General features: G+C 42.7%; 1 protein-coding gene across 4 annotated transcripts in view; it reads right to left on the bottom strand.

The window, feature by feature from the left end:
* Window positions 1-460: 460 nt before the first annotated feature.
* Window positions 461-14,045, bottom strand: part of VPS54 (VPS54 subunit of GARP complex) — a 48,843-nt gene continuing 35,258 nt past the window's right edge. For all 4 annotated transcript variants that reach the window (XM_048048358.2, XM_048048357.2, XM_048048359.2 and 1 more), the window contains 7 exons: window positions 12,835-12,940; window positions 9,589-9,676; window positions 7,899-8,020; window positions 7,707-7,787; window positions 4,026-4,133; window positions 3,014-3,108; window positions 461-1,072 (listed from right to left, as the gene is read on the bottom strand). In XM_048048358.2, the coding sequence (XP_047904315.1) occupies window positions 967-1,072; window positions 3,014-3,108; window positions 4,026-4,133; window positions 7,707-7,787; window positions 7,899-8,020; window positions 9,589-9,676; window positions 12,835-12,940 (706 nt within the window). In that variant the 3' untranslated portion in view covers window positions 461-966. The remainder of the gene's footprint in view (window positions 1,073-3,013; window positions 3,109-4,025; window positions 4,134-7,706; window positions 7,788-7,898; window positions 8,021-9,588; window positions 9,677-12,834; window positions 12,941-14,045) is intronic.

Below are 14,045 nucleotides of genomic sequence, written 5' to 3'. Positions count from 1 at the left end.
TACTGGCAGCATCCAGTCTTAAAAGGTAGTATTTAAAAAAAAAACTCTTAAATTAATTTCAGTTGCACCTTCCTTAATGGTACAACCCTTTATAAGCAGCCTAAAAACTTTAAAATGCCTCCGGGCCCATTTTCTGTGTCCTCTTCTGTCTCTATTTAGTGAAAAAACAAAAAACTCAGCACAGTACTTACCCTAGCGTAAGTGGCAATGCCTAGTCGGCGGTGGGGTAGCCACAGGAAGCCATCTGCGCACCAGCCTTTTTATTACCTTCAGGTTCCACGAGAAGCCTGCTGTTATTTTGTCATTGCTAGTGATTACAAGTTCACAAGTCTTTCCTCTAGTAATGGTTTCAGTGAACAGGCAGTTTATTAGAAAATCATATCTTCAGGTGGCAGTTTAGAGCCCAGCTGTGAGAAATACCCTGAAACAGGACTGCTTCCTAACAAATCTGAATCCTATATGCAAGCAATCAAAAGACATTTATTTATATAAAGTTCTGTAAAAAAATAAATTTTAGAACAGCATAGTTTCATAGAGAAAAACATTTTCTACAGAGTTCCAACTGCAAGATTCTTATATTGTACCATCATTAAATAAGGTGGGACACCATGTGAATTTCATTGCACTAGAAGAAATGCAAAGCATCTTTTTAATATAAAGATATACAGAGCATTCTAGACAACTACAGCTGTGTTACAGCTATGTGTTCTTTTGGATTTGGTCCAAAGAAACCTGAGTCTGTTTCCAGAGAGAATGAAAAACATTGCACAGACAGCTGATCACTTGTTTCTTGCTGAAGGACACTGAAAAGATCACTCCCTGCAGCTCACTCTGAGTCTAGCTTCCCCGACTATCAATAGTGTCCTTTCTTGGCCTCTGTTCTTAAGTATTCACCTCACAGTCGTCATGCTTCTTAGAAGAAAGTCGGTCTGTTGTCAGAGCCAAGTGACTGCTCCCCATGGATTATCACCTCTTCTGCTCCCAAATTTCAGCCATGTTTAGGTCTAAGTTGTTAAGGCCTTTCAGCGCTTGAAGGTTTCCAGTGTAAAAAGCTACATCTGACGTAACCAGTCTGCATTGAAACATACAATAAGATTAGCATCTGAACGTACCAAATCTAGCTCTAATATTTAGAAAAACCACCAGAGGTTATTTATGAATCAAACAATTACAATGATGCATGTTCAAATACTACGACCAGATTAGGTATGATAAACATCAGTCCAAAACTCAATGTGATGGAGGTTTTTTCTTACGATGGTGCTAGTATGCAACCTGTGATTCCTGCTAGATGTAAAACTAGTTATAGGGAAGGGAGATAAAATTCAGCAGGAATTAGGCACCCAAAATTTCTATCCTCTTGCTGTAATCCCAGGCTTATCTTGACTTAAAATTCTGATTCCATCACAACTTAGAATACTAGTTATTGCAATATTAGCTTCTGTATTCTGAAAGATTAATAGAAAAGCAACCAAACAGCTATACTGAGTGTTTACAACACTTACATCCAGAGTTAAAACGTTGAAACACATCATGGGATCACACAAACATGACCACAGTGTTTCTGGTTAGGAAACAGCAAGATGTAGGTCTAAAAGCTGTATTTTCACAGTTGAAAGATAACCAAGATTCACAGATCTGGATTTTTACTATCGTTACAGAAATGAGCAGTTTAAATATGGGATGAGAAACAGAAAAACATGCTAAAAACTAGGTCGGTAAAGACTGCTGGAACAGCAGCAAATGAAATTCAGTGTTTGATATTTTCCTTCTCAAAAGGCCCCAGCTGCATATTTGGAGAGATGTGTGCACTAAAGGAAGTAACTGCTGCCATAAAAGAAGCAGGCTTGGGGCATCGCTGCTTCTAGCTGGAGGTGAGGGACCCTTCTGACAGGGAGGATGACCGCTGGGAAACACAGCACTGCTAAAGGGATCCTTTTAGGCCCTCCAACTACAGGCATCGACCAAAACCAAAAGCAGCAGCACGCAGACAGCACAGCATAGTTCAGGACTACGCAAGAAGCCCAAGGTCAAACACTCCACAAAGCACCCCGAGTGCTCGAGTTTGGGCTGTGCAGCCTCGCTCTATTCAGTAAACTTGCTGGCTTACATACCTCTGTTATCTGTAACTACACCGCAAGTACAGAAAATCATTTCACATAGGCTCACGTAGAGGATAAGGATGAATAAGCTTAAGCAGGACAAGAAAGAATAAACTGGGACAGGAACAAAACTCTTCTTCCTTCCAGCAACATTTAAGAACATTTATAAAACTTCCTTCTCTGGCTTCTTCAACCTAAGACAAGGCTTTCTTGCAGGTGGGTAGGCTGACTGTATTCCACCCCTGCTTCACCACATGTAAGAGTCATCAAGAAGCCTTTTGTTTCAGGGCACAATCTGACTTAAAATAGAGGCTGAGCCACAAGAGGCTGCACGCTTTCTCCTGAGGTGACCAGGCACTGTCAGCACCCAGCCCGTGAGAAGTACCGCTGACCAGTTATGGCAAGGGAAGGTTGTACTGGGACAGGAAGGGGCAATGCGCTCACAGAGCTTATCTCTAGTTCAAATCTCTACTTCTGCCACAAAAACAATTGCTGTGTAGAAGCTACCCGACACACAGATGGGATGCCACTTTTTCTTATTTTACTCTGCTAGCACCATGAGTCATCATCCACATTTTAACACCGCTTCAAGGATCACACAATTCTTGCAAATTAAAACATGGCTACTGCTGTCGCACTGAAGGGGAAAAAGCAATTCACAAACTGAAGAGCCCTACCCAAGTCTCACAGCAGGCCTCCAGTAAGTCAATGCCCAACTCCCCAACCGATTAGCAAGCTGATTGCGTTCTGACAGTTACTATGGGAAGGCACAAGTGACGTCCCTTATCATAAGAAGGCTCCAAACAAATCCTTAGACATGGGAGTGTGGCTGCATTCTGCTTTCCAAAATTCTTACAGAGAACAATGTCCGCCCATTTAAATTAAGCAGTAAAAGAAGTGCTCAAACTCACCCATTCTGAGGTCCTCCGTCATTGACTACATTTAGGTGGGCCAGCTGCCTCTTCAGATGAAGTTTGTAGCTTGCATTAATTCTTAAAAACAACATCTAGAAGAAACCAAAGAACCAGGATAAGGAACCATCCCCATGCTTGCATCATTGCCTACAGAGAAGAAATACCTTGCAAATATCTAAAATCACGCTAACCTTCTGTTTTATTCATGCAATTCGTGTGATTTTCCCTTCTGCCTCCTAGTCCTGCTAGCCAGGCACAATATATAACCTACAGGAAAGTATACACCTGCCTTATCTGTTACACGTTGCACTTAGAGACACATTGTTTTAAACATGATCTTTTTCTTCCCTGTTGTCTGGATCATCTGGCAACTTGTATTCAGGCTAGAAGACAACGTATCTTTTTCCTGAACTATAACCACTTACAGTCTTTTTTCCATGAGGAAGTACAAAAACAGTTTGAAGGGAACATTTAGTTTAGTGTAAAAAGAGAACCTACAACTCAGCACATTCAGTGACTATCAGCCCTTCCTAGCCTTAGATTTACAACTCTGCAGCAGACTCAACTGCAGCAAAATACTGAAAAAGCACATGTGGTACAATTTGGCAACAAAATACATTTAGGGACCTTCAGAACCCACTGTGTTTGAGCAGTGTTACAGAGGAATTCCCCAAAAGGGCTGTCTTTGAACCCTGAAGTGTTGCCATTTGCATAGAATTTCAGCACTAATGTCTGAATTGAAGATCCACCTCTCTAGACACAAAACTGCAGCTCCAAATGCTGGAACCAGTTAATTTTGTGTGTCTCATTGTTCTTGCTGCACACTCAAATGTTTATTTCAGTCCAGACCAAGCTGTCTACGTGACTGCTGCCAGCCCCTCTCATGTGTGGGTTTTGCAAAAACTTGGTATTTCCCCCCCTTTCACAGATAAAGCAGAAGTCTCTCTGTTACAGAGTGAATGTGCGTTTGCAAAGGAGGTGTTACATGAATCTCAAAAATAACATTCACCTGAGTTTGCTCCTCGGGAAGGAGATCATATATAGCTTCGTGCATCTTTGCCATTTGCTTGCAGATATTCCTGAAGCATGCTGAAGGAACAGGAGCTTTCACTTCATACTGGAAATAAAAACAAAACCAGTTACTCCTTTCTGCCACGGTTAAATGGTTCACACAGGAGAGTTTCCATCGGCCATCTGAAGCCCCGCATTGCTGCTAACGGTATCATGGACCAAGGCTCATTTAGCACACCACAAATGAAAGCAGTCACTGGGCACGATCTGTTGCTCTTCACCCAAGGACTAACATCATACAATCTTTTATCACTTCCTGCTTTATAAACAGTCACATTCAGAGCAGTATGAAAGCTGAGAATTTCCCAACTTCATCTGCTCATCTTTGTTAGTTTTAATTGCTTCTCCTCGCTTATTATTTTTGTTGGTTTCCATTACCCTATGAATTACAGATGCAGACAGAACGATCACTGCAACGGCTGAAGAGATGCACGCAACGTGCCCTGCTAGCTGGCCCACTCCACTCTTCTTTGGATTTATATTCTCACCAGAATCCCTGACAGAAACGATAATACCTCTGAAGAACATGCCCCCCAGAACTTCACCACAGGAAACTGCTTCTCTAAGATTACACGCATACAAATTTCTGAAGGAACAAGGGAAGAAAAGCATAAAACAGAAGGTGCTGAAAACTCAGTGTGGGCCAAGAAGCTAATAAAAACTGCTGCAGAAATATCTGGGAAAGCAAAGTAGGAAACTTCTTTTCTCTAACAGTGACTGAGATCTGAGAAATTAGGCATGGAAACCACCAGAAGGCGAGTGATTTGCTACAAAGAGAACAAAACTCTTACGTCCCCACCCTGGAAAGGGAAGATCTGACTGTGATCTTCATTTTTCCAGGTACTTCTATCCCAGCACCAGCAGAGAAGCCAGCTCTTCTTCATCTCCTGGTGGAGAGGCTGTGCTACCACAGGCCTGGGTTAAACACCCACGGGTCTCCCTCCCTAAGGAGGGCGATACTTCCCCACACAGGCTTGCACAACTCAGCGCAACGGCTGACTCATTATAACTAATAATTTTCCAGCACATAGGAGGAGATGCTTGCTCATATGCTAGCCTGAATTGTGAAAGAGAACAAAGCTTGCCTAAGTGGGGGAGAAAAAAGAAACGGGGAGTTTTGGGAAAGTCTTTAAGGAAAAGCCAAACCAATAACCAACAGGAGAAGTAGCAGAAAGGTAGTACTTAGTGCTCCAGGAGCCCTGCTCCCTGCGTGGGACAACCACAGAGCGCCCTGGACTGTGCCTCAAGACACGAGAGTTAGGCAACAAACAATTTACCAGCGTGGTGTAAAGCCAGAGGGAACTGGCAAGCTGCAGCTAAGGCTCTTGCATGACTACAGACAAACTCCTCATGATGACAGGGAAAAAGCAACAGCACCAGAAAGAAACATGAGCTCCAGCCCTGCACGTAGCTGGCCATTTATATCTCCCGCTAAGGTCAACAGTGTGTAACACCACGAGGGATCAGACAAAAATTCACTGCTCTTCTTTCCAGTCACAAGACAGCAAGCTGCAAGAGAAGCAAAGAACTCCAGCTGTTTTGTTGTTTTTTTTTTCCATGTAAAAACCTATGCCTTTTAAAACTGTTAATTATAGCTGTTACACAGCCCTGTTCTCACTTCATGCCTGTGCCAAAGCCACCAGAGGGATGCCGGGAGCTGGCTGCGCACCGGTACAGCTCCCCGCAGAGCACCCGGCCTCGTGGCGGTGGGGTGGCAGAGCACAGCTCCTGCTCTGCAGGGCTTGGGAAGGCAGAAATAAGTTGTCTGCACTGCCCAGGTACCAGGCCAGTGTCCTACCTACTGGACTAAACCATTTCTTCTGTACAAAGCAGCGTGGTTTCCAGGCTGCGCAATTTATTTGGTTTTAAACCACACTGGATGCGGCACTGCCATGAAGCTCGCTTCCTCATTCAGATGTACGCACATAAAAGCAGATGAGCACTTTATCCACAAGCTACTGAAGTATCTGGACCCTCACAAAAACCCATACAACAAAGCTACTGATATGCCCGTTTGCAAATTTCCCATGTTTTTACATTCTGCACTGCCTTCAGTGCCAGGACTTTATTATTGCAGGAACAAGAAGAGCCAAATTATGGGATATGCTAGGAAGGGAGGCAAATCAACACATGGCCTCCTCTTCTGTACTCTGTGGGTTGCATTCGTATGAGCCAGGCACTCTCACTCAAGCCTTTAGGACCTTTAAAAATCAGGAATATTCTCAGCTTGTATCTCATGCCAGCTCACAAGAGGTGAACAGGCTGCAAAGATAGAAGGACAGTAGGGGATAGATGGTCACTAACTAAAATCAAGAACAAAAAGCGTGCTAATGATCTGCTGTGAGCTAACTTGTTTAGTATCAATAACCAACATTCTTGCACTTGTCTTTTATTTTCACGAGGAGTAACAGAAAGTGATCAAAAAACCACGTTTATAAATAGCAGTTCTGTGCAGTAACATCAGTAAAGGGCATAAACATGTTTTTAAAATGTAAACACAACAGAGAGAAAAAAAGTTCTCATTTAAATGTTTTGGATTTTTTCCCCACATTTAGGTAACACTATGGCTAAAAGAAACACATGAAAAGAAAAAGCACAGCACAGAGTAAACAACAAACAATAAAATAATAGAAACAGCAAGGAAGACAGAAATTCTGCCTGTTACAGCTGCCCCACTGCAGTGAAGCCCCCAGCATACCAACCCATGCCACATCACGGAGATGCTGCGATTCTCATAAGCTGCCACAAGGAAGAGGTTGGCCAAGGTCAATCAATCAAATCTGACGCTGAAGGATTAATCTTTTTCCTCTCATGAAAGAGCTTTTTTTTTTTTTTTGTAAGAGCATAAGAGCCAAAGCAAAGCACTAGGCTTTAAACGCTCACACACTTTATCCATCAGATTAGTGAGCCCAACAGGCCTGTCCTGGGGCAGAGTCTCTTCCGTAACCCCAAGGAGTGCAACGTTCTCTGCCTCTAGGGGAGTCAGTGACTGGATCCTGCCCAGGGCCAACCTGTTCAGCTGACAGGCACTCATAAAACACGAAGAGAACTTAATGGCACAGCTATCAGCTCTGCTATGCAGCAGGAACTACTAAGCACAGACTTCTAGTCCCCAGGCTTGCAGCCCTATCAATGAGCAGGTCCTTCCCCTCAGAAGACTGTTCCTCCTCAGCATTTTTTTGCTGTTTCCTCAGCTGCAGGAAATTACACGCACAGAGGCACCATCTGGATGAGCAGGAAAGGAGAACCAGCAATTTGGGACAGGCAAGAGGCAGCAGCAACCTGACTGCAGACAAGCTGTCAGGGATAAAACTGCCCAAGGCAGGAGAGCGCTTCAGCTCCTAAACACCAGAGCATCCGTGCCAGCCAATGTCCATTACTGATGATGAAGTAAATCAACAATTTTTTGGGGGTGAAGATGAATGACACCCATGCGGCAAGTGTTAAGACAAAATAAATTCCCAAGTACTGCACAGAACTTTCCGTATACACGGTTTAAAGACATTCAAACGACTCCCGATGAGGAAAGTTTAAGACTTCATTTGAAACATCTAGGCTGTATACAGTGAGACCTCCAACTGCAATTTAGAGTGTGTATAATTATTTCTTAAATCATTACCTTGGATAATAGTTTGTCAAACAAGCTATCCATTATGGCAACAAGCTTTGCTGAAATTTCAGCTATGTGGTCGTGATAATCCTGTAATGAAAGAAAGCAGGTTTTATTTATTATCTAATGACATTCATGTTTTTCAGAGCACAACTGAAAAGCAGAACTTCCCGTTTAATTAGGAAATGCCAAAAGAATTACCTTTGTTATGTGGTCAAAATGCCTGAGCATGCTAAACTGCTTCGGCTGCAGTCGAGCTTCGAAATGAGCCCTGATAATAGGAATGTAGTGTACGATTAGCTGTAGGCAGCGTGAAGAAAGGGCTGTAAATCCAGAAGTGAGACAGGAAAAGAAAAACAACAATTATTACACAAGAAGAGTCATTTGGTACAGACTGTGTCTCCTGTAACATGAATGAGATAGACCTAATGCAATTTAATATGCTTTAAAACAAACAAACAAGGTAACAAGGTAGGAGGTAAGCACTTTTTTCCACTGAAGACCCCACCCAGTGGAGACGCCAGACGAGTACCTGGCCATTCACACCCAGATTCTGTAAGATACAGGATAAGGGACTAATTTTACAAGAGGCTTTAAGTGTCTGCTTGACATTTTGAGCCCTGAGCACATGCAGACATCAGAGAGACCTCACAAGACCTGACTCATCAGCTACCTAACCTCGGCAGCCACATTCTCAAGGCACCAACATTTCTCCCCCGACAGATGTACACAAACACGCTGCCCTGCCAGTGCCAAGCTGCCCAGAGCCAGCTCCTGCCTGTGGTGCCGGCAGGACTCCCAAACCCGAGCTTCTCCTGAGCCAGCAGCAGGACACGTGGTGGTGCCCGCTTGATCGCCAAGCCTTCTGGAGCAAAGTCCTGAATGCAGCTTCTCTCTGCTCGCTTGTGTCTGCTGCAACACCATGGCCAGAAGCCTCTCAGACCACTCTCAAGCTAATTTCTCTTTAAAAATTAAATGCAGTTTGGTAATCAGTACACCCTGAAACATGGGAACTGGAAGCTCAAACACCTGCTTTAACCCACCACCAAAGGCTCTTAATTTCAGTTTAAAACTGGGGGGTCTGAAGTACCACGTCAGGCTGTTCTGCAGCATGGAAGCGTACACCTAGTTCTCCCTGAAAAGGGCAGATAAAGCAGTCCAGGCAGGAAACTCTGCACTGTCAATTCAGCTAAATAGCTGCACACTTCAAATGAGAAATTCTAAAGCCCAAAGCAGAGTTTGGATTCAGCACACAGACACAGAGCCCTAATTTACCTGACTGCACTGAGACATTCGACCACATAAAGACTAACTGTTTGATTCAGAGCCACCCACAGAAATCATTCTGCACATTACTGACATGCGGTTATAACCCACAGGAGCTGCATTTGGACACTGCGTTACAAAACACAGCACCACAGGGCAGATGGGACAGCACAGCTCAGCAAAACACATGGGGAGACTGGCGTTTGGCTGGATTCCTCTACCTACATACCTCCCGTCTCAAGACTGAAACACTGAGCAGCTCCCAAGCATGCCAAAGTCACCACTGAAAAAGTAACTACGCCTTCCCACAGGCAAAACATTTTCATGGAAAAACTTACTAACCTGTTTATTTCCTTCTCACAACAGAGCAAAGCTTTGTATTTGCAAAGTAATGTGGTAGACAGCAAAGGAATTTGATGGATTTTAGTGCACCCCTTGAACAGACAACTCATTAGCCTTTATATGTGTTTTACCTTTTAACAAGGAAGGTTTTATCACTGTGCTCTACACACAGCACCGCAACACAAGCACAGCTTATCCTAAATGTTCAGTGGTTGTTTTGTTTGTTTGTTTTTTAAACAGACAGGAATACAAGATCTGACACTTCAAATACAGAAATCCATACCTAGATTTTTTGTAGTGATGGTTTTCAAGCCAACAACTTGCAACGCGCCAGCTCCAAGCACCAGTTGGCAGCTTCTAGAGTTGAAATACTACAAGACAAAAAAAAAAAGAAAGATAATGAAAAGGTATGCTGACTCTGTAAGAAGAACACATAACCACAGTTTAGAAATACTATCATTAGAATTGTGCAAGGTTAAACAGATAATTACAAAATAAACAAAGCCACTACCAGGGTTTCACATACTCATACTACAGAGGAGTCCATGACTATTAACTAGTAAGACAAAAGGAACTTTTTTTTTTTAAGCCAATTTCAGTAGTCACTGGCCTGTAGTATTTTTTTTGACTCAGCTTAGGCTAAAGCACTCAAGGCAGCGCTTCATGAAATGGAAGTAGAAATACTGTTATTAAAAATACAGTTAGCTAGTCAGTGATTTCAATTCGGGGACTAATTTCTGCTTTTGTATGAGACCTTTGGGTGAGGTTTCTCTGAGTCTAGAAATAGAGTATTAAGTCAGAGGTGCTGCAGACTAGCTAAATTCAGCCTTACTTTGAAGGCACCACACTAGCAGCTTTGTACTAGAAATCTAAAAAAAAATGTTCTTCTCAAACCAGGGCCCTGAACGAAGTGAAGGGTAAAGATCTCACTAGTTTTGCTAAGTAGAGTGGAGGGAGTAAAAGTGTAATACCAGAACGGAAAATATCAAAAGGACTTGTTTCTAACTTTGGCTCCAGACTTTTCACACTGTTCACGTTACAGGAAGCTTGAAAAGAAACAAACTCACTGCTGCTGAAGTAGCCGAATTTGTGTTTCTAACACTACAGAGTGCTGAGATCTAGGAAATGATGCACAGAAGTCTTGAAACAACATCAAAAAACAATGCTACAAGAATTCCAGGTATAATGGATGACTTTTGACTTGATCTTCCTAACTTAGCTCCAACAGAAAGTAGTAATTAAATGCACACAGGCCAACGAGGTCTCTGGAAGAGTATGACAGTTCCTCTTAGCACATTCTGTCTTATTTTGGAATTCTGCTCTACCACTCGGCTCAAGACCCAAAATACCCTAGGCCAGGCTGGGTGAGGCAGTAGCGATGAAGGAACTGTTGCTGCTGTTCCTGACCCCTGCTCTGAATGGACAGCAGGAATTCCAGGGCTCGTGTTTGAGTGGAACTGTGACACTGGGGTGGAAATCAGGAGGTTAAACCTAAAGAGTTGGCACCTTTTCTTGTACTATTTTCACGCTATTGCCTGAAACTAGTCACCAAACTCAGGACCGCAGGGGATGTACTGTGAGCAGCAGATGTGCACCTGCTCTGGGCTGCCAGAGTAGCGAGTCGAGGGCAAGAAAAGCAACCCAGACCTAGTGCTCCCAACTGAACCTGAGCTACACGTGGTCCCTGAGCTGACAAGGGGCATAATCTACTCTGCTCTCAGTCAGAAGTCAGGATCTGAAACTGTCTGACATTCATTTCATCCCCTCCTCCTGAAAAGCAAGGCCTTTTCTTATGCCTCCTGGTGGACTTTAGAAGCAGATCCACTGAGCCAAAGACAGACATCCTACACAGTCTAAGCTCCTCTGAGGTATTCAGCTTAGGTTAGCACCAGCTCATCAACTGTGTGGCAGACCATTAGAAGCATGTTCTATAAAGGATGACAGACACTTGCACTCTCCCCCTGCCTTTCAGGGATATTGCTAACTTACCGGATGGCCTGTTGCAGACAAAGCAGCAAGGAAGTAGCGTGTCTGAAACATCAGAAGAGCAATACCCCCTCCTTGTGTCTGCTTGGAGGAAAGCATTTCCACCTTCTGGCACCATGGCTGCAAACCTTCTCTTGTCCGCGCCAGGTAAACTCCAGTAACAATGACTGTGTTTTTGATCAAACACAGGTGTCGTTTCACTCAGGTTACAGCCACAGCTCAGATTTCATCATCTGGGAACCACTTCACAGCTTCCAATCACAATACAAACTAGCTCGTTACATTTGTCATGCAATTATCACATAAAAAGTACAGTGACTTGCAAGGACACCTTTAAGGAACTCTATTTTGTCCAAAGCATAAAAAATGCACTTTTGTTTTGGTTCTTGTCATCTTTCTGATGGTCAGCTCACTGCCAGAGATAGGAGCTACAACAATTAAACTGCACATGCTATTTGGGTACCAAGGAATAAAACATGACTAATTTATGTAGAGCTCTAACAAGATATAGTAGGGAGAAGGAAGTAACACAGAGATGCAAATCTGGCCAAGTCTGAGGCAGCTGCTGCTGTTCTGCCTGCCTGCAAAAAGGTGCTGCAAGTTCTGTGTGAAGCAGCAGCTTGAGAACAAGGTGGAAAGAGAGGGATCCCAGTCCCAAACTAGCTTGATCCTCCTTGGATGGTACTTAGGGGAAGGTTTGTGGACGAAGCTGAATGATGACTGTAGGAAGGAGTGCTCCTGTGTCTGGATATTCAGGTAAGAGCTACCAGCCAAAAGGAATATTATTTAAAGGTGTCTCTCCCCAGGTATGTTCCCTCCACGGCCCCTTTATGTAAAACCTACTTTTGCAGAGTATAATCTGTTGGTCTTTTATCAGTTATGCTTATGTTCAGAACTCTAAAACCTGGTATAACCTCTGTGGGCAAAGACACAAGCGAAAAACTTGAAATGAATTAACCAATGAGCTTTGGATATATAAAAAAGTTTTTAGGAGCATTCATGTGCTCCTTTTATTCTTGTTTACTTGTATCACCTTGCAGTATCTGCGCTATATCAGCTTTTTCTTCTCTAGAGAGAAACAGATTAATAAAGGGCCTGGTCTTTCATCATCTTTGCATTTTACAACAGCAGCTTCATCCTATACTATTTTTCATGCTTCTACTGACTTGTAGAAATCACAGGAATAGGTTCCTTCCTGAATACAGATACATCTCTGTGACATCTGGAATCAAATCACTTCTTTGTCAGTAGCATTAATCCTACATCCAACCCTGAAGGACAGGCAGCTATGACAAACACTACTAGATGGGATTTCAAACATCCCAGGTGACCAAGAGGAAGGACGGCCTTCCTGACACAAGAAATTGCATCTTCAATGCCTTTAGCTTAAAAACCAATCTTACAACACAAAACAAATGCAATCATTTCTAGATAATTTGTATCATCTATATCAAGTCATAAAAGCATGTGAAACATTAGAGTAAGACACGTTTGCTGCCCTGAATACCCCGGACAAGTACAGACTGTACATTTGGAGTCATACCTTCAGTAAATCAGACAGGCGGGTAAGCATGTCAGTGGTGATGGAAGGAATGTTATCCACACACTGGCAGTACTCAAGGATTATTCTTATTAACAGCAATACTGTCCTGCAAGAGAGGAAACAGCCAAATATGTTATCTCAGTGAACACAGGGTATCAAAAAATTATAAACAGGCCAGTCATGCTGATAGAAAGCTACCTAATGCTGGAGATTACAGCATTAAATAAACCCAGTAACTGATCTGAGGTAAAAACTTAACATAAAAAACATATATAAAGAATACCCGTTTCAGAGGGTGGTGTGTGGATAAAGTACTTAATGTGTATGAGAGAAAACCTCTAATATTCATCAGCATAACTTTTTAATCTCCAAAAATAACTATTGTGGAACTAGAATCCTCCGTGCAGATGTCAGCTGGGGAAAAAGTCTAAAGCTCCTTTCTTGTAACACTGTATAGTTCTGGCCAACTTTGAGCAAGTATAATCCAGAGCCTCTAGACAACAGCCACTGAAAAGGATGCAATGGGTGTTGAGGAGTCAAAAAGAGAGAAGGCAGCTATCAAGAAACAGCACCAAATATTCAAAGACGCTGAACACCTATAATTTGCCATGAATTCAGTGGGGACTAGAGAATTTGGGAGGTACTGCATGGAATTAGGAAGGCACCACAAAGAGCAAGTACACTCCCTTGAATTCAAATGCAGAGAAGACAAGAAAACTGAGGCCAGATCCAATTTCAGAGTACGTATCCTAACGCTTCAAAAAAAAAAAAATAATTCTCTTTCTTCCTTTAGGCAGCAGGGTATGGATAGAAGATAAACAATCGTTGAGAATAAACACCTGAAGAATTCTGGGGGGGAACATCTAGGCTTTTTTTAGTGAATGTTTTTTATTTGATTAAACAGAATGAAAATGTATGTAATAGTGTGTGGAACAGTATTTGTATTGATGTGAAGCTGACAATTGGTTTGTGGAGCTAAAAATAAAGTTTCAAATGAGCAGAGATGAATTATCTAATGTATAGTCTATTAAGTAAATTTTATCCTTCCGAGTGTGTTCAAATGCTCCTACTTGACCTGAAATGCTCTTTTGCAGTAATATCGGTAGGCTGGCACTGAAGTTCTGAGCCATCAGCTTCTGTTTCTAATTGAACAATGGCACATCATCATGAAACAACGACAGCTGGTCAAAGACATTATGTAAATCAGCACT

The sequence above is a fragment of the Anser cygnoides genome, chromosome 3 (assembly GCF_040182565.1).
Source record: "Anser cygnoides isolate HZ-2024a breed goose chromosome 3, Taihu_goose_T2T_genome, whole genome shotgun sequence".
In the NCBI taxonomy this organism is placed as follows: Eukaryota; Metazoa; Chordata; class Aves; order Anseriformes; family Anatidae; genus Anser; species Anser cygnoides.
The sequence above is the reverse complement of the archived record's forward strand: the minus strand, read 5'-3'. Positions and strand labels throughout refer to the sequence as shown.